Source organism: Drosophila elegans, unplaced genomic scaffold, assembly GCF_018152505.1.
Source record: "Drosophila elegans isolate 14027-0461.03 unplaced genomic scaffold, ASM1815250v1 contig_208, whole genome shotgun sequence".
Lineage (NCBI taxonomy): Eukaryota > Metazoa > Arthropoda > Insecta > Diptera > Drosophilidae > Drosophila > Drosophila elegans.
Window position 1 is genome coordinate 21785603 of NW_024545578.1, and position 19545 is coordinate 21805147.

The window sequence follows — 19545 nt, forward strand, 5'->3', positions numbered from 1 at the left end:
GTCCAACTATTTGTATACCCACACAATACCTGCAAAGATTTGAATATAATAATTGATTACAGTGTTTACCTTGTGAATGGGAATTCCATTGAACATAAAAACTTAGGCGGAATGGAAACTAAATCCCTTGATAGCCATCATTTTTGTAGATCAGTTTTATTGATTTCTTTTTGCAAACTATAATAAGAATTATTTCTAAGAAATTTTCTGGTCAGGGATTAGTGAAGGTCAAAAGAAAGGTTTTGAGATAAAATCGTCAAACCATTCATAACTTGGTTTTCAAATGGTATCCAAACTCGGTAGTGGAGTTCAAAGAATTATTAAGAACTACTAAAAGGTATAGATATGATGTTTTTGTTCTAATAAAAATTATTTTTTACTCCTGGTGTTAAAATTTTTGAAAAAACTAAAACCATTTTAATTAATTGAAGACTTAATAAGGCGAACGGAAAAATTTTGCTTAATTAAAAATGCTACTTTAATAATCTAGTTTAAATTTCTTAAATAAATTATAAAACATATATTACCTGAATACCCATAAAATTCTTTGTTTCATTCGCCTTGATTTACCCTAAATTGTAAATGAATTCAAACCCCGCGGGACACAATTAGTGCAGTTTTTGTTTTTTATTTTGGACATATGCTTTCCCTAGCCGCAAAATGAGCAAATAAATCATAAATGTTGCATTCAACGTAATTGAGCTCCGAACTCACCCTTAAATTTTCAGTTTGTGTGGGGTAGGGGGTGTGTCACCATAACTACACTTCTATGAAACAAGAAAAACAATGTAATCCGAGCTGGTTTTTGAAATGTGCGTAATATTGTGTGTTTGAGTGTTGAAGAGTTTGGGGAAGTTGACGAAAAACTTGTTGAAATTTTAGGGGTTGTAATAGCTCCGCCCTCTAGAGAAACGAATGGACCAGAAACACCAGTGACAAAATACAATGAAAATGAAACGAATTTATAAGGGGAATTTAATAAGGGAATTCCCCGAGAAAATAGGGAACTAATTTTATAAGAACTCAATGTTAATATTTTAAAAAATCATAATAAAAAGTAATTTATGGCGTTATCAAAATTTAAACCATGATATAAAAGAATTAGAGCTTTTCTAAATTTCGAAAGCTATTTGTAAAACAAAAGTTTAAAAATAAATAAAACGCAAATCCAAAATAATATATTGTGTACGTATTTAACAAAACTCAGAAACATAATAACAATTTAACAAACTAAGAAAAAACACACACTCAAACATCTTTGGCCAGTTTATGGATCTGTCGGTAATTGACATCCACCAGTCTAAAACTATTTCCCACGGTGGCCAGTGGTTTCATAAAGTTATTGAGGGTACTGGCCACCGGTTCCAGGATGTCCCTCACAGAGCACAAGATGTTATAGAGGAGAATCAACGGCGGCTGGAGGTAGCCATTGAAGATCATGGTCAGAATGGGCTTCAACATGTAGTCCGAGGTCATGTGGAGCAGTCCGACGATCAGGGTGTTGACCAGCGAGTATAGGACAAATCGGTAGCTCTGCAGGATGAAGGCCACCACAAAGGCCACGGCGATGTGTAGCAGTCCGAAGAGTTCCGCCCAAAAGTGGGTGGCATAGGTGGTGGCCCGATCCGCCAGGACAATGGCGTTGATCTTCGGATGCGTATCCGTGGTGCTCAGATAGTCGGCGCATCCATGCTCAAACGGATAGATACCGATGCAGGTGTGCCGGCTGGCTTCCTTGTGATTCCACTTCGGCTCCGGCAGATCATCGATAATGGACTTCGGGCTTTGAGGCTGGCACTGGCACATCTTGTCCAGTGATTCGAACAAACGGGTCAGGAATCCCGGTTTCTGCTTCTGCGCCTGCGAGGCTTTGTGGGATTTCGAACGACGACTCTTAACCTTGGGAGCCGATCTTGTTGGAACAATCACATGTGGTCGCTTCTTCGAGTAGCGCTGGAACTCGATCCTTTGCGGTTTATCCTTCGAGTGATTCAGCAGACTCTTGACCGGTTCGGCGTGCATCTGATAAAGAGTATGTGGGGAGCTACCCGAAGCCGTGGACTCGGTCATCTCACCACGCCCCACGTCCTTGAACATGTTGTATTGGTTCTGGCTGTTCTGGTACACATCCGAATCGCTGGAGGAATTCATCCGGGGCAGAAGCTTCTTCAAGGGCGACTGCATCCTGGCAGTTACACCCACATGGTGCACTTTGATCAGGTTGGACTTTGAGGTGGAGCAGTGAGGATCAGTCGATTCGGACATTGGACTGTAATTTTATATTTTCTACTATGGGCAAGCTAGTTCAAACCTAACTGACATATGTTTTAGGGGGTTTACTAGGTTGAAATGAACATATGATATATATGTATATTGATGGGTTTAGTTCTCTTAACTTCAAGAATTTACAAACGGAATTTGATTATTTTGTCTTTATAAGGGATGTTACACACAAGGTTCTCTTGATCTAAAGAATTCACTCTTACGTTAGTTTTGATTGGTCAAACCGGTGTAAAACTGAAAGCTACTGCTAAGAAAACACAAATTAAATAAGAAAATATAATAAAGAAAAGTAACGGGTTTTTTTATGGTCAGAGTCCATGCTAATAACGCGTCCCGGCTTCCAACCATGGTCGGTTTCACAGCTATTTAATTTAGTATATTTTGGTATTTTCTAAATTCCGTTATTGGGTTTTTTAAGCCGCTCTGAAAACGGTCACTCTCGCTTATCCGAAGAAATAGGATAAAAAAAACAACTGTAATTTGCCATATTTAATTCATAGAAAACACACACGCTTTTAGCTAAATCTAGAAATCAGAATCATCCGCAATGTTTTCCGCCGCCTGGCGCAGTGTGGCCACCACAGTGGAGACCCAATTGACCGCCACCTACTTCCGAGGTTCGTCCAGCAAACTGCGATTGCGTCTGCGGCTGGCGGTTCCTCAAGCGGATTCCCCTGGTTTTGGAGCAATTCGAAGACGATTTCTGGCTGTGCCCGTCTGTCCAAGTCTCGTCAACCGTAATCTATCTGTGTATATTTGTGTTTAATCTAATCTCTTGCCCTGCATTTCCATTTATCGTTGCTTGTTTGCCCTGCTACCTGTTTTTTTTCGTGTCAATCTCAATGTCAAACCGAATATCTGATTTCAGTGCAAAAACTCAGAAAAGTGGGATTGAGAGGCATGCATAGCACATTGGAGGACGTGAAACTGGAGGGCATGGAGATTAAGATACTGCCGGCCCTGCAGGACAACTACATGTATCTGATTGTGGACACGAAGACGCGTGAGGCAGCCGTGGTGGATCCCGTGGAACCGGAACTGGTCATCAAGACGGTGCAGGAGGAGCAGCTGACCCTCAACAAGGTACTGACCACACATCATCACTGGGATCATGCTGGCGGCAATGAGAAGCTGGTGAAGCTATGGGAAAAGCAGCTAGATGTCTATGGTGGCGATGACAGGATTGGCGCCCTGAACCAGAAGGTTCAGCAGGATGATAGCTTCACCATTGGCAGCCTGAACGTCAAGTGTTTGTCCACTCCATGTCACACCACCGGACACATTTGCTACCATGTCACGGCGGGCGATGGCAGCGGTGAGGGAGCCGTTTTCACCGGGGACACCCTTTTTCAGGGCGGATGTGGACGCTTCTTCGAGGGCACCGCCGAGGAAATGTACGAGGCGTTGTGCACCAAACTCTCCGCCCTGCCGGACGACACCAAGGTCTTCTGTGGCCACGAGTACACGCTGCAGAACATGAGCTTCGCCCGCCACGTGGAGCCGGACAACGAGGTCATCCAGCAGCGGATAGAGTGGGCCAAGCATCGTCGCGCCTCCCAGGATCCCACTGTTCCCTCGACCATTGGCGAGGAGAAGTCCTGGAATCCATTCATGCGCGTCCACGAGGCCACCGTGCAGAAACACGCCGGAGGAGCCACCGATCCCATCGTCACCATGGGCAAGCTGCGCAAGGAGAAGGACACCTTCAAGGCCTAATATTGTCTGGGCATTTCTTTCTATAAAACTTTAAAATATGTGATTTAAAATTGGATCTGATGGTTAATAAAATTAACGTCATTTGTGAAATGAAAACTATATTCTTTCCATAACTCGTAAGAGTCAATAGCATGAAACAGTTATGTCAAGTCAGAATAATAATTCATAACAACGGTTTTGATTTTATAAAGATCGCACTACTATTTCATATAGCTGCCATGGGGTCATATTACATTTTTATAATATCTACAAGGGTATATAAACTCTGGCTTTGTTTGCTTTTTTCCTTGTTATAGATAATTTGTATTTGTTCAAACCGCAACGGATTTATTTTATCCGCAGCGATCGTTATAAGCGTTAGTGCCTTTTTTAGATTTGGTTTAGTATTTTTGTTTTAGGTTACTTTCTTTAATTAGTTATGAACAAATAATGAATTCATAAAAATTAGCTAAGCCTAATTAAATGGATTAAATTATTTATTTTATTTTAAAATTAATTCATCAGTTTTATATAGTTTTGTATTTAAGGTTGTGAATGCCAAGGAGTTGGCATTCCCATTTTGCCATTCACACAAAACTGGCGGCGTCTGTCCAATGAGATTTTAAACTAAAAACAATTTTAACAGCGCGATGAATTCAATCAAACGCCGTAGTTCCGTGGGTGTTTCAAAATAAAACAATTTCACAGACCAACTAATAGAGACTTATTCCACCATTTTGCAGTTGCGGAAGGCGCCTTTGAAAGAAGACGACCCGACGATAACAACGTCAGTGACCAAACAACAAATCAAGCGACGAATCAGTTTCAGTGGCAAAAAGTTCGTGCGGTAAGTACAGTATGGGAATCCCAGCCACTACATGTATAATTATATTCTTATCCACGCTTTAAATAGAGAATTTGTCAACACCAAGGAGACCAACAACTGGGCCGACTCGTACGAGGTATCAGAACACAATGCGGAAGACAGCTCTGGATCAAGGGCAGGATCACTGGATTCGGGATCAGTATCGAAATCGGGATCGCTATCGAAACCTCCAGAGGATGCGGACAAGGAGAATGTTCCACTACGGGAAGAGGTCGACGTGTCCCTTAATTTCCAGACCAGCGTGGATGTCACCATGTTGCCCTGCGAACTGATGCAAAACACACAAAAAACACCCACCACCACCACCACCACCGCCATGGTCTCCATCTCTCTGTCGTCCGAGGAGCGCAAAGTGTTCCAAAGCAGTCTCTACGATCAGCGTTTAATGGACAAAACTATGGATCTGATGTCGGGTTCTTTGGTAACCAGGAACCAAAGGCCACTCGCTGATATTGAGAATCCCTCCATTGAACTGCCTGCCGTGGAAAGGGTAAAAAGTGTAAATGCCCCAGCAGCGAAGGGAGTTGGTGACTCCTTCATGGACATCACGCCATTGGGTTTCCGTGCCTCTCCTCCAACAGCCCCTACTGCTCCTCCTGCTCAAGTTCCACCATCATCTGCTCCTGTTCCCACTTCTGCAGCTCCTTATCCTCCGAGCCAACACAGTTCCATGGAACTGGAAGACGACAGCATGGAGAGGGAAATGCGCGAGTTCAACGAGAAGGAGAAGAAAACACCAGCCCAAAAATCACTGTTTATGGATTTAGAAGAGGCGGGAAAGGAGAACAAGAATAAAACCCAACACGAAGTCGTAGATTTATCCTTCGACTGCCCTTTAAATGGTTTGTTTCGTTTAATTTAAATTCCTTTTCAATATATTTAGTTTAATAGATAGCTCCTATAACTAAACTAATAATACCCGCTGTATATTTAAATAAGATTGATTAAGCTATAATTTTTTTTAGTTTTTTTTTTTAATTGGAAAGGAATTTTTAAAGTAGGCAGCACATAAATTTATAATTAACGTAAACCATTTTATTTTACAGTCTCGGAGGACCGGAATCATGTGCCATCGACCTCTTTTGAGAGCAACAGCAGCACAATTAGTTATATGAAAGATGAGTCCGTGTTGATACCATTCGACATGATTTCGGGTAAAAACATTAGCAAGAAAATCAACTTTCGTCAACTAAACGATGAGCTGGAGGCGGGTAAGATTCAACTGTTTCCCAATGGCCCAAAAACACCAACAACGGATCGCAGGAACAAGCAAAAGCGTTTTTGGCATGGATTGGAATGGGAAGCCATGGAAGATGAAAGTCCCAAGAAGGACATAAGGAGCATAAAGCCGCGAGGAACGTTAAATTTCAGTGAGAACATGACCATGTCGCCGGCGCCAACCAGTCCAGTTCGAAAGGAAAAGGAGACGCTGAAGGTGGTGGATGACAAGCGAAAATATCGACTATCCCAGGCGGATGAATTGATGTTAGACAACACAAACTTCTTGGCTCACGCAAGATTAGGCGATGAAACGCAGTCCAGAAATACATCCAAGAACTCTACGAGGCGGGAAACCACTTACGACCACTCTGAATTGAGTTTGGAGTATCCTACAAGCAGTCAGGACTTTCATTCCACAGCAGCTAAGAAACTGCAGCAGGAGCCGGTAGCTTTTTCCGATATTCCTGGCGTGAAAGCAGTTCCCACTCGTCGTACATTGCATCTTAATGAATCCATGGATCAGGAAGCCACGAAATCTATGCCCTTCAGGAAGGAGATTGCGGTCACAACGGAGGAGATTGTCTATGAAAAGTCCACAAGTAACGAACAGCAAAGCAAAGTTTGGGCATGCACCAAGACAAAGCGCAGGGAGACTATTCTGATGCAGGAAAGCATGGAAGAGGGCATTATAAGTCCATTAAAGGATTTGCACTTAAAACCAACAGCTGATCGTGTAGGAAAAAGTCAATCCAATGTCAACCAAACTCTACGTTCAGCAGAACCCGTGGAAGAGCAGGAAGTTAGCTATGGCAACGTTGTACCTAAAGAAAAATCCAAAGCTAGGCCAACACTGCTTTTAGCGGAGCCGATGGAAGAGGAATTGGAAGGTAATGGGAATGATTTGCATGGACATAATTCTAAAAGGAGAACTGTACATTTAGCAGAACCTCTGGAGGAAGAGGATATAAACCCAGGCAAGAAATTACCTAAAAATATCTTGGCGGATCAGGAAAGAAAATCCAAAGCCAGGCAAACTCTCCTGTTAGAGGAGCCCATGGAAGAAGAAACGGGCTGCATTATAACTACAACTAATTACACAAATATTAAATCAAGACATACGCTTCTTTTAGATCAACCCATAGAAGCTGAGGCGAACGATCAAATTACCATGACGGATACAACAGAACCCAAAAATAAACCAATAATAAGGCACTCAACTATTGATAGATCAACTGTTCCGCAGCGTCAGAAGACTTGGCCCACATTACTTATGTCTGAGCCGATTGAAGAGACATTCGTCGAACAACAGTCTATGGATCAGTTTCAAGAAAAGTCTCGCTTGAAATTAAGAAACACTCTTATGCATAAGACAATTTGTGAGGATGTAGCGATCGGATCAGAGGAAAATCCATCTAAAGAGCATATATTCAAGAAAAGACAGACGCTCATCATGTCCGAACACATTGAAGAAGATGATGGGCAGCCACTGAATATCCAAAATAATAATCACTTTAAATCGAGAAATACTCTTCTTATGCATGAGCCAATTTCTGAGGATTTGACAGCCGGAAAAGAAGATAATTCATCTGGACATCATAAATACAAACCAAGGCCTACGCTCATCATGTCAGAACCCATTGAAGAAGATGATGGACAGCCATTCAACATGCAAACTAATGAGTGCCAAGAAAAGTCTAGCCTAAAATTGAAAAACACTCTTCTGATGCATGAGACAGTTCCTGAAGATTTGGCGACTCCCCGAAAGGAAGATAATTCATCTGAACAGCATAAATACAAACCAAGGCAGACGCTCATCATGGCCGAACCCATTGAAGAACATGTTGCCCCGTTAAGCAATACGACTCACTCTACGTCTTCAAAATCGAGACACACTCTTTTAATGTCGGAACCAATAGACGAAGATGTTTGTGAGTTGCCCCCTTTGGGCCAAAATGAAGTACAGTTTAACGAAAAGTCAACTAAAGATGCCACAACTAATAAGTCAATTAAGTCGAGACAAACTCTTCTGATGTCAGAAGCTATAGAAGAAGAGGGACATACATCTAAGGCTTTTAAAAATGACCAGTCTTATTTTAAGCCAACACAGACTGATTTTATGGAAGAATCTATTCAGGAAGTGGCAGTTGCAAATGTTGGCCAACCATCCAAGTCTCGTCAAACTCTTCTTATGGCCGAGCCCATAGAGGAAGATGCCGAGATGGCTTACCATAATGATCAGCCAAAAAAACGAATTGAGTTTAGAGATGAGTCCTTTCAGCAAACGACAATAAAGAACAGGAGCCAGTCGTTAAAATCTCGTCAAACTCTCCTTATGGCCGAGCCCATAGAGGAAGATGCGGAGGTGTGCAAGTCAATGGCCTACAACAATGATCAGTCAAGAAAACGCATTGATTTTATGGAAGAGTCCATTGGGCAACCGGCAATTAAAAATAAGAGTCAGCCATCGAAATCTCGTCAAACTCTCCTTTTAGCAGAACCCATTGAGGAAGATGCGGAAATCTTTAATGAGCCAACAGATCAGCCAAAGCAACACCCGCGGCTTCAACTAAGAAACACACACAACTCAGCAGATCCTCTGAGATTGAAAGCTAGACATACGCTCATTATGGCAGAACCCATTGAAGAAGTTACCAATGTCTTCACCGATCTTAAGAGCAATCTGAACAGTGAGGCAGATTTGGAAACCAAAAAGGTATCCCACTCTTCTGGAGCAACGACATCCAAATCAAGACACACTTTGCTTCTTCAGGAGCCCATTGAGGAGAATGATGTCACATGTCGTCACCATGGGGAATCCCATGAGGTGGATGTAGCCCCATCGCCTGCCGTAAATTATACAAATAAATCAAGGAAAACAATGATTTTATCGCAGACCATTGACGAGGATGTGGGTTTTAACGGGACAGAGATATCGCGGAAACCAAGAGCTACACTTGCCAGTGCCCAACCCATTGAAGACGACTTGCCCCTGGAGGAGGATCAGCAAATAAGGATCCCTGCACCATCAGCTTCATCCTTTAAAAGGCATACTTTGCTTTTATCAGAGCCCATGGAAGAGGATGAGGAAGTTCCCGGATTAAGTAAACCTATCCCTGTGGAGGTGGAGAACGAAAAAGTTGAAAAACCCAAGGGAATTCTGCGAGCACTGAAGGATTATGTATTTGGAAAAGAAAAGAAAGAGGATGAGATTGCTCCCAATTCCAGGACCCATCAAACCATGGTTATGTCTGAATCAATGGACTTTCAAAGTCCCGAAAACACCATGAAGGATGTCGACTTCAATGCAATTACACCCCTGCCCAATATCAAATTAGCATCCAGAATTAAACAAATGTCTACTTACACGCCTGGAATGTCCTTGACTGAGTTCGAGCTTCAGGAGAAGATGTGCAAGACACCGACTCAGGAGAAGAAACGTGTGACAACTCAGCAAAAAAAGCTTTCCATTTACCAGCCAATGAAGATGGAGTTAGATGCGGACGCGTCCGAATGTGGAACTCCATTAAATCACACCCAATCACTGATGAAACGCTTTCCCTCACATCTTACACCCAATCTTCCAGAGTCTAAAAAGCGACACACGAACCTTTTTGTGGTCAGTAACATGGACATGGAAATGGAAATGGAGGAGGAGCAGCAGGAAGATGCTTGGCGGATGACAAACATAAAGTCGGAAACGGGCGCAGATAAATCCCGCAGGACCTTTACGAAAACTCTGTTGGACGCGTCGGTACAAGCAGTAAGGGCTTATCACCCTGCCATGGCTGAGTTGAACAAAAAAAGCTCTCTGGATATGCTGGAGTTGCCACGGAAATCGGTGTTTGACACAGAGCTGGAGGATAAAGCCATAACCATATCGGATGTGACCAACTACTTCCAGGAGCAGCGCAAGTCCAACGAAAGGAAGAGCAGCAGCTCCGACGATCCGAACTTTAAGAGCTTGGCCGCTACGAACACAAAGTTCATCAATCTGACCGGGGACACCACCGTCTTTGCAGGAATGCAAGATTTGGAGGATGAGGAGGAGGCGGCGGAGGAACCCAATCAAATAGACAATGAGCGGCTCAGTCTGGTCTCCACGTTGGCCGAGGAAACGGACGAAGAGATCGAGGAAGCGGATCCAGAGGAGTCACAACCAAAGCCAGAACTCTGCGAGGGTCAGCTGAACACAGTGGTCATTGCCGGCAGCAGCGGATCCTGCAAGAAGTGTGGCAATTGCAATCAATCCTTGAGCGAAACAAAGTTCATGGCAGATTCCTTTGCCCTGCCCCATCAGACACTGTGGGAATTTTCAAGGGAACGAAAGCGACTGCGCCTCCTAAGGGAGAAGCCCACTCTGAAGGATGTCACCCGGTACTGGGAGATCGAGGAGCAGGCACGGCTATCTGGCTACTCCGACGATTCTGTGGATCAGACGAGAGTAGAGGAGGAGCCGATTACGTGGAACAAAGCCGAGCTGCTGGAACAGATAAAGAGGTAAGCACCGAATACTGAAATTAATTACTGCATATATATTAAAATTGATATGCTTTTTTTTAGAAAAATAAACGTTAAACAAAAGGCTGCAACCAAACCTGTCGAATCCTTCTTTGAAAACCTCAAAAGATTGCTGGCCGAACAGCAGCCAAACTGGATATTCGACTGCCAGCGAAAGATCTCCCAGCAGTTGATATTTTACCATCGCCTGCTGACTACGTTTCGAATTGTGGTAAATTACAAACTCCTGGACGTGGTGGATGAGTCGGCCATCGAAGTAACCTCAATTGAAGTGGACAATGCGGTGGCCACTCCCAAGGAAAGATGGTCGGCGCATGACTACTTTCTAGACTTCCAGCTCAGTCTCAAGCTACCCCTGAATCTCACCGATGCGATAGATGGCAACGACGAGGCAGCTTTTCTGAAATTCCTTCACCGCATTGATCAAAGTATTGTTGAGATCAATCAAACTTTCCACAATCTGCTGACCGTTCTGTCGGAGAAAAGGGCGAGGCTCCTGCGGTAAGTGCTTTCTTGAAATCCCTTTACTCAATTAATTTTCTAAGTCAAATTTAATACTCTAAAATTGTATTAATGTAGCTTTTAGATGTGTTTCAAATATTAAAGAATTCTTGTGATTAAGATATTCATAATTTTACTGAAATCACTAATTTGTTTACTTAATGCTTTCTTAAATAATTACATACAAATCCAAGACCTGAGACCCGAATTCACTTAACTTTCTAAATCATATTTAAAACTCAAAAAATTAGTTAATGTAGCTTTAAGATTTATTTTTCAACAGTAAAGAAATCTTATGATTAAGATTTTCTTAACTTTTCTGAACAAATAATATTTATTTAAATAAAACAAAATATAATTTAACAATTGATTAGCGCTTAACTTAATTTAACAACTTAAATTTCTTTTTTTTTACAGGGAAGCGAATCGAACTGTAGTAAGGAAGACCGTGCGAAAATGTATAGAAGACGATCCGGTTGTTCGCCTCGAGAAAACCAGCTTCCTGGTTGAAATAACCAATATCAAGGAGGTTTCCTTTAGAGACATTTTGCGCCCCGAACTGCATCTCTTCAATGAAAACATTCAGTATCTGCCAAAAGGAATTGCTTTCCTGGAAGCATTTCTCACCGATCCTGAGCAGTACCTTAAAACTTAAGTTTTGGACCAGTTTTATTAAATTTTATTTGCAAAAAGACAAACAAAAATACATATAAATTAATTAAAAACCAAATTATATATATATCAATATCTAACAATTATTTTAAGCCATCAGGCGATCAATTGTAAGATGTGTTCTTACAATAAACAGCTGCATTTAAATGGCCAATTACCAACTTATTTATAACTATTATATACTATTAAAATATTTACTAACAATTACTTTTTTTTTTAATAATTTGCCTAACAATTTTCCACTGTACGGACTAGAGTGACCAGAGCTCAGACATTTTGGTCTCACTATTCATTTATCGCAAAGCGTGGAATTTATCGTTTGCGAAGCTACAGCCACACTGCAGGTTGTAAAATTCCGTGGCTCTGCTGTTTCGATTTTTAACGCGAAAACCCCAACGAAATAGTGCAATAAATTGTGAAATAGTGTGTCCACCCGCCGAAGGACCTTGCGGAGTGGTAAAATGTCGTGTGCGGCCACCTTATCGACGGCCAAGGACTCGACAAATGCGGCAAATGCCAGTGGAGCACCAACAAACACCAATAGCAATAGCAATAGCAACACCAACACCACGGCTGTGGGTGTAGTTGTGAGCAGTGCAACGGGGGGCGGGGGTGGGTCGTCAATTGCAGGTGTTGGAGGTCCGGGTGGCACCACCACCACCTCCTCCTCCTCCTCGACGGGGGCAGGGGGCGTGGCAACGAGCTCAGCGGCCGCCGTCGTCCGACGATTCTCCATGGAGGGCGTGGGCGCAAGGGTGATCCGCGGACCAGACTGGAAGTGGAACAAACAGGTGCGGAGGGTCAAGTCTTCTGATTCTGGTTTATGTAGAAAACTCTCCCCTTCTCAATTGACCGATCAATTTGCTTTAATTGCATGCCGCGCGTGAATCCGTTCTAGACATCTCGCCAAACTAGTCAAGTTTCTCTTTTCGCGTTTTCACCAGAATTCCGATGGACTCGATTTATCCTAGAAAGTGTGTATACTTACATACATACGTCCTCTTTTGATACACTGAACAAATTAAATTGAGGATTGATTTTATATTAACCTCGTAAAGTTTATTATCATTGCATTCAACAAGGACTACGTATGATAAATATTTATTTTATCATATCAGATAGTACAATTAATTGTATTTTTACAAATTTTACCAAGGGATTGTTTTAAAGTGATTAAAATAGAAAATATAATGCAATATGTATAAATATACATATACAGTTGTGGGCAAACTAGTAGTGGTTTTTAGCTTATGAATCTAGCAATCAAAAATATTTTGGAAGCAACTCTTAATTGTATATTTTCTGCAATCTAATTCTGAAAACTAAATAAGCAAATAATAAAAAAACACATTAATCATTGGTATAATATTTAAAATGATTTAAAAAAAGATCGAACAACGAAAATGGTTTTGAATTGTTAAATTAAAAAAAGATGAAATACTTAAAACATTTTTTTCCAAATCCAAGTACATATGTGTGGTCATTTTCTTAAATTATTTTTAACCTATTAACAACATGAAAAACTAAAACAATTATAAATTTTTTAATGATCCATTAATGTCAACTACTATTATTTTGACCGCAGCTGCAAGTATATTTTATAAAATTATTATTCCTTGAATTTAAAAATGATATTTGGCTGAAATTGGAAACAATTTTTTTTTTTTTAATTTTATTAAAGTCTTTACATTTTTATTCATTTTCTTAATTTTAATAAATTTTTCCTAACACTAAAAGCATAAATCGTTTACCTTAATATTTTTCGTAACATATTCAAATTTACTTTAATTGACATGACGAGTGAGTCATACCACGCTCATGCACGACTTTTACTTTTCTGTGCTAACATCCGCAGAATCTGTTTGAAGCTATATCAAGATTAAGTTATTTCCAAAAATATGTGACATAAACTAAAATTGAAATAAGTTAAAGTCGAGAATCTCTGGAATTTATAATTAATTACAATAATCTAGCCAATAACGTCTCTTTATTCGCATCGTAGATAAATATGACTAATCCTAATGCAGATAATGTTTAGATTTCTTAATCTGATGTTTTTATAGAATTTGACTTAGGAATTCGATAAATTATTTATTAAATGTCTCGATTAAATTTCACCAAACTGGAAATTATGAAATTATTGATGATTTGGCAAAAAACGTTGAACAAATATACCCCTCAAAGTTAGCTAGAAACAAGGGTATGTGAACCTTCGTTCCCTTAAGCTCAATGTTTATTGCCCGACTCGTTGATCCCTTAGAGAGATAGCCAAATGAATTTGTAGCGATTGCCTACCTTAACACTTTGTTAGTTGCTATTATGCACTTCAGTTATACTTTTCGCATCTTGATCAGTGTGGGTTTCCCACTTACGCAATGGAAAATCGGAACATTGAGCCACTAATAAAATGTTTTCCTCTCCAGGATGGTGGCGAGGGACATGTTGGAACCGTGCGCAATTTCGAGTCCGCTGAGGAGGTTGTGGTGGTCTGGGACAATGGCACCGCCGCCAATTATCGCTGTGCCGGTGCGTATGATCTCCGCATCCTGGACAGTGCACCCACTGGCGTGAAGCATGAGGGCACCATGTGCGACACTTGCCGCCAACAACCGATCTTCGGCATCCGCTGGAAGTGTGCCGAGTGCATCAACTACGACCTGTGCTCCATCTGCTACCACGGCGACAAGCATCACCTGAGACACCGTTTCTACAGAATCACGACGCCAGGTGGCGAGCGAACCATGCTGGAACCGCGTCGAAAGTCAAAGAAAGTGCTGGCCAGAGGCATCTTTCCGGGAGCCCGTGTGGTACGCGGCGTGGACTGGCAGTGGGAGGATCAAGACGGCGGAGTTGGCCGGCGTGGCAAGGTCAACGAGATCCAGGACTGGTCCTCGGCCTCGCCAAGATCAGCGGCCTATGTGATCTGGGACAATGGCTCCAAGAATCTGTACCGCGTGGGCTTCGAGGGCATGGCCGATCTGAAGGTGGTCAACGACGCCAAGGGCAGTAATGTTTACCGGGATCACCTGCCACTCCTAGGCGAAAACGGACCCGGCAAGGGACCGCATGGCTTCCAGATCGGCGACAAGGTCACCGTGGACTTGGACCTGGAGATCGTCCAATCGCTGCAGCATGGACATGGCGGCTGGACCGATGGCATGTTCGAGTGCCTTAGCAACGCCGGTATGGTAGTGGGCATCGATGAGGATCACGACATTGTGGTGGCCTACAACTCTGGCAATCGCTGGACCTTCAACCCGGCTGTCCTCACTAAAGTATCCTCGCCCACCACTGCTCCGCCGGAGTTCCAAGTGGGCGACATCGTCAAGATCTGTTCGGATGTGGAGAGCATCAAGAATCTGCAGCGTGGCCATGGTGAGTGGGCCGATGCCATGCAGCTGACGCTGGGCAAGATCGGACGCGTGCAGCAGGTCTACCATGACAATGACCTCAAGGTGGAGGTGGGCAACACGTCGTGGACCTACAATCCCCAGGCCGTGTGCAAAGTGGCCTCCACCAACGCCTCTGATGGGGGCTGTGCCCCAGTTATTCCCACTGGCGAACGTCTGTCGGCCATTCTCAAGAAGCTCTTCGAACCGAATGTATCCGGGGATGCCACCGAGGAGTTCGTCAAGGCAGCGGCCAATGGATTTGCGGTGAGTTACATGGTTTAATATGCATTTAAATGGCTTTAAGTCGAACAACATTGCTCCCTGCTTGCAGGCCCGTTGCGAGGAGTACTTGGCCAGTGCAGCACAACCTTCCACGTCCAGTGCTTCGCCCAGTTCCGGGCCGGATGTGAATGTGAATGGGGTGTTTGCCGGACATACGGCTCTGCAGGCGGCCAGCCAGAATGGGCACATCGAGGTGATACAGGTGCTACTGCGCCACGCCGTTGACGTTGAGATTGAGGACAAGGACGGAGATCGGGCTGTCCACCATGCCGCTTTCGGGGATGAGGCGGCGGTAATTGAGATTTTGGCCAAAGCTGGAGCGGATTTGAATGCGCGCAATAAGCGAAGGCAAACGTCTCTTCATATTGCCGTGAATAAGGGTCATTTGAATGTGGTAAAGACGCTGCTTACATTGGGTTGCCATCCCAGTTTGCAGGACTCCGAGGGCGACACCCCACTCCACGATGCCATCTCCAAGGAGCACGACGAGATGCTCTCCCTGCTGCTGGACTTCGGGGCCGACATCACGTTGAACAACAACAACGGCTTTAATGCCTTGCATCATGCTGCGCTCAAGGGCAATCCCAGCGCCATGAAGATCCTGCTGACCAAGACAAACCGCCCATGGATCGTGGAGGAGAAGAAGGACGATGGCTATACGGCACTGCACTTGGCGGCACTCAACAATCACGTTGAGATCGCCGAACTCCTCGTGCATATGGGTAAGGCTAACATGGACAGGCAGAATGTGAACCTCCAGACGGCTCTGCATCTGGCGGTGGAGCGTCAGCATGTACAGATTGTCAAGCTGCTGGTGCAGGATGGCGCTGATCTAAACATACCCGATAAGGATGGCGATACACCGCTGCACGAAGCACTCAGACATCATACTCTTTCGCAGCTGAAGCAACTTCAGGATGTGGAGGGATTCGGGAAGCTTTTGATGGGTCTAAGGAATGCCAACAACAAGAAAGCCTCCGCATCGATTGCCTGCTTCTTGGCTGCCAACGGAGCCGATCTGACATTGAAGAATCGCAAGCAACAGACGCCATTGGACCTGTGTCCGGATCCCAATCTATGCAAGACGCTGGTCAAGTGCTACAATGAAAGGAAAACCGACGACTCCGAATTGCCCGGCAATGTGGCCGGCACCAGTTCAAATGCCAGGGCAAGAGCAGACAGTGGTAGCCTGAATCAGTCCTCCTCCGGCAGTTTGTCGCTGACCAGCAAGGTCGCCACATTGGCGCAGTCCCTGCACGAGGAGGCCCCGAAATCGACGGCCAGTCTGGATGAGTGTCTGGTATGCTCGGACGCCAAGCGGGACACGGTGTTTAAGCCCTGTGGCCATGTCAGTTGCTGCGAAACCTGCGCTCCGAGGGTGAAGAAATGCCTCATCTGCCGGGAGACCGTCTCATCGCGCGAGCGGATCGACGAGTGTATGGTTTGCTCGGATCGCAGGGCAGCTGTTTTCTTCCGACCCTGCGGTCACATGGTGGCATGCGAGCACTGTAGTGCTCTAATGAAGAAGTGCGTCCTTTGCCGCACCCAAATCGATGAGATCTTGTCTTTCAGTCTCTGCAGCGGTGGAATTGGTCGACCGGAAAAGGTCACAGTGCCGTCTGGAGGAGCGACTTCCGTGGGATTGCCGTTGCCCGAGGATCGATTCATGGAAGCAGCAGCAGCGGCAGCCGCCTGTGCCAATGCATCCGGCCACAGTGTGGCCATGAACAACACTGTGGTGACACCAGTGGCGGGCAGCAGCAATCAATTGAACAGCCAGAACAATTTGCTGGCCGCTGCAGCAGCCTCGTCGAATGTCTCGAATCTGGCAGCAGCTGGAAGTGTGATGGTGGCCCCATCCAATGTCAACAACTTCCAAATGGACGATGTGCAGAAGTTGAAGCAGCAGTTGCAGGACATCAAGGAGCAGGTGGGTGGCTAAACATATTTGATTCTGAAACGGTTCACATTGCATTTAAGCAAAGTATCCCTAAAATTTATCTATATTTGCTGCTTTTAGGAGGTTAATTTACCTGATTAATAACGAATATTTCCCTTACAGACTATGTGCCCCGTCTGCTTCGATCGCATCAAGAACATGGTCTTCCTGTGTGGCCACGGCACGTGCCAGATGTGCGGGGACCAGATCGAGGGGTGTCCTATCTGCCGCAAGACGGTGGAGAAGCGCATCCTACTCTTCTGAAGCCCCTTTCCGGCTCACTCATTCCGCGCACAGCCTGCACAGCCTTCGAAGTATTAGAATATTTAACGGATCCACATTCTTATACACACACACACACACACACACAATATATCTAAACAATATCATATATATATAACTATATATCGATGGTCTTATAAAGCAAAAATATATTTTTAACAAATATTCAAAACAAAGACATTAAGCGGAAATACTTTTGCCCGGCTCCTTGCTAATCAAGTCCCTGAGTATGTCTTTCTTGGCTGCGAAATAGTCGCGAAACCACAGGATGTGATCCTTCTTCTCCTGGGCTGTCACGTAGGGGTTCTTGGACAGGCCGACGCAGACGAGCTCCATGAAATGGCGGATGGGACCCTTGCTGGGACACCACTCCTCCAGATGCTGTTCGAGGAAGATGTGCTCCGAGAAGTCCACGTTCACCTCGTCCACCCAATCCTGTTCGTTGTTGATGGGAAAACGCCACACTTTGCTCTCGTCTGTCCACAGGACCATCTGTTCGAAGTAGTTCGCCGGCGGATGGGCGGCCTGGAGGCTCAGCTCTCGCTCGCTTAGCTGCGACCAAGTGGAAAGGATGTCGTTAGAGCTGGGCATCTGGGTATCCTTGAAGATGCCCAACGGTTCTCCGCCATAGAGATTTACGCTGCCCGTAAAGGATTCAGCCTCCCGTTTGATGGGCCTCTGTGGCCGCTGATGGTAACCATCCCTGCCCTGTGACTTGGACCTGGAAGCCAACGAGCGACGCACGTATTCTCCGCGGGTCTGCTCCACCTGCTGCGGCTGCTGGCGACGATCGATCTTCATGCCCACAATCAGTTCGCTGTCAAAGGAGGTCAAAGGAAAATTATTGTCAATTATGTTTAACTTCAAAGTCTTTTCGGATTGAGTAGAATGACTTGATGGGAAAGAAATCTTGTGTCAATTAAATTAAATTTGTACCTACCTTAGATTAAGTTCCTTATCGCCAGCAGTAGCTGTTGATGCATCTGTCGCCTGATTTTCCCCCGCCGCTGCTGGAGAGGATTCGCTGCCATGACCCAGAAGTTTGGCCAGCAACTCGGACTCCGTTTGCTTCTTGTCGCTCTCGCTGGTGCCCAGCATGCTGGCAATGTTCTTCGCCGCGGTCAGGACATTCTTGGAGGCGATCTCCTGTTTTTGGAGCTCCCTACGTTTCCGGTTTGCATCGCCAGGACGTGGGAAATCGGATGCAGAGAGCTGGTCTGTGGCCTGCATGGTGCCAAGCAATCGGTTCAAACGCTGAGCCGCAGTCTCCGCGGGCTTATCACTCTTCTCCACGGACTTGTCCTTCTTCTTCATCGGCTTCTCGTCGTCCGAGGAGGAGTATCCATCGTCGTTTTTCGACTGCGAGGATGAGTAGCTGACCAATCCCACGTTTTTGTAGGCAGCCGGCAGGAGGGAACTGCAGTCAAAAAGGATCAAGTGAGCGAATTAAGTTGTTTGTATTAATATAAATTCTTAGCCAACCGTAAGCTCAACCTCTGGGCGCTGCATAGAGCTAACATTCTAGTCAATTTCTTTGATTAATTTAACTAGAAATAAAAACCACAAAAATCGCTCGCGTAACAACAATCCCGCAGAGCGTTGCCAGAGTTCTGCAAATATTACTGGCTGTCATTTAGCTAGTTTCTAGCTAATTTTGGATGTTCTTATAAATTTATTCGTTACAATTTTTAATTGGGGCATCTCAAACTTTTAAAACTTAGAATCGACAATTAGTTCAAGAAAATATTAGAATTCCATATCTTTTTATATATGGATAGGTATGCGTATGTATCTTTTGTTAAATGTTTGCATTAATATTTGCTGCTCTTTACTTTGACTGATTTCATTACACTTAATATGATCGAGTTTGTATA

At 44.2% G+C, this 19545-nt stretch overlaps 5 protein-coding genes across 8 annotated transcripts; 3 read left to right on the plus strand and 2 right to left on the minus strand.

Annotated features, from left to right (window-relative positions):
• Window positions 1-1156: 1156 nt before the first annotated feature.
• LOC108142314 lies at window positions 1157-2327 on the minus strand. Its single transcript, XM_017266066.2, has one exon. It carries the CDS (start codon window positions 2263-2265, stop codon window positions 1249-1251), a length of 1017 nt encoding a protein of 338 aa, XP_017121555.1. The 5' UTR covers window positions 2266-2327; the 3' UTR covers window positions 1157-1248.
• Window positions 2328-2691: 364 nt separating this feature from the next.
• LOC108142199 (hydroxyacylglutathione hydrolase, mitochondrial) lies at window positions 2692-4095 on the plus strand. 3 transcript variants are annotated; one of them, XM_017265886.1, is made up of 2 exons: window positions 2692-2758; window positions 3152-4095. In XM_017265886.1, exon 2 carries the CDS (start codon window positions 3184-3186, stop codon window positions 3997-3999), a length of 816 nt encoding a protein of 271 aa, XP_017121375.1. In that variant the 5' UTR covers window positions 2692-2758; window positions 3152-3183; the 3' UTR covers window positions 4000-4095. The 3 variants fall into 3 exon arrangements, with proteins under 3 accessions (XP_017121375.1, XP_017121373.1, XP_017121374.1); XM_017265884.1 differs by lacking the exon at window positions 2692-2758 and adding an exon at window positions 2765-3020; XM_017265885.1 differs by lacking the exon at window positions 2692-2758 and adding an exon at window positions 2765-2900.
• Window positions 4096-4565: 470 nt separating this feature from the next.
• Window positions 4566-11917, plus strand: LOC108142799. 2 transcript variants are annotated; one of them, XM_017266854.2, is made up of 7 exons: window positions 4566-4655; window positions 4722-4825; window positions 4892-5706; window positions 5911-6972; window positions 7216-10582; window positions 10646-11104; window positions 11522-11917. In XM_017266854.2, exons 1-7 carry the CDS (start codon window positions 4629-4631, stop codon window positions 11757-11759), a joined length of 6072 nt encoding a protein of 2023 aa, XP_017122343.1. In that variant the 5' UTR covers window positions 4566-4628; the 3' UTR covers window positions 11760-11917. The 2 variants fall into 2 exon arrangements, with proteins under 2 accessions (XP_017122343.1, XP_017122342.1); XM_017266853.2 differs by having other exon boundaries at window positions 5911-10582.
• Window positions 11918-12095: 178 nt separating this feature from the next.
• LOC108142592 (E3 ubiquitin-protein ligase mind-bomb) lies at window positions 12096-17784 on the plus strand. Its single transcript, XM_017266557.2, has 4 exons — window positions 12096-12567; window positions 14200-15432; window positions 15500-17380; window positions 17513-17784. Exons 1-4 carry the CDS (start codon window positions 12238-12240, stop codon window positions 17651-17653), a joined length of 3585 nt encoding a protein of 1194 aa, XP_017122046.1. The 5' UTR covers window positions 12096-12237; the 3' UTR covers window positions 17654-17784.
• Window positions 17785-17796: 12 nt separating this feature from the next.
• On the minus strand, window positions 17797-19272 carry LOC108142593 (28S ribosomal protein S31, mitochondrial). The gene is made up of 3 exons (XM_017266558.2): window positions 19154-19272; window positions 18612-19088; window positions 17797-18488 (listed from the first exon to the last, which is right to left on the minus strand). The coding sequence occupies exons 1-3, from the start codon at window positions 19189-19191 to the stop codon at window positions 17852-17854; spliced, it is 1152 nt and encodes a 383-aa protein (XP_017122047.1). The 5' UTR covers window positions 19192-19272; the 3' UTR covers window positions 17797-17851.
• Window positions 19273-19545: the final 273 nt, after the last annotated feature.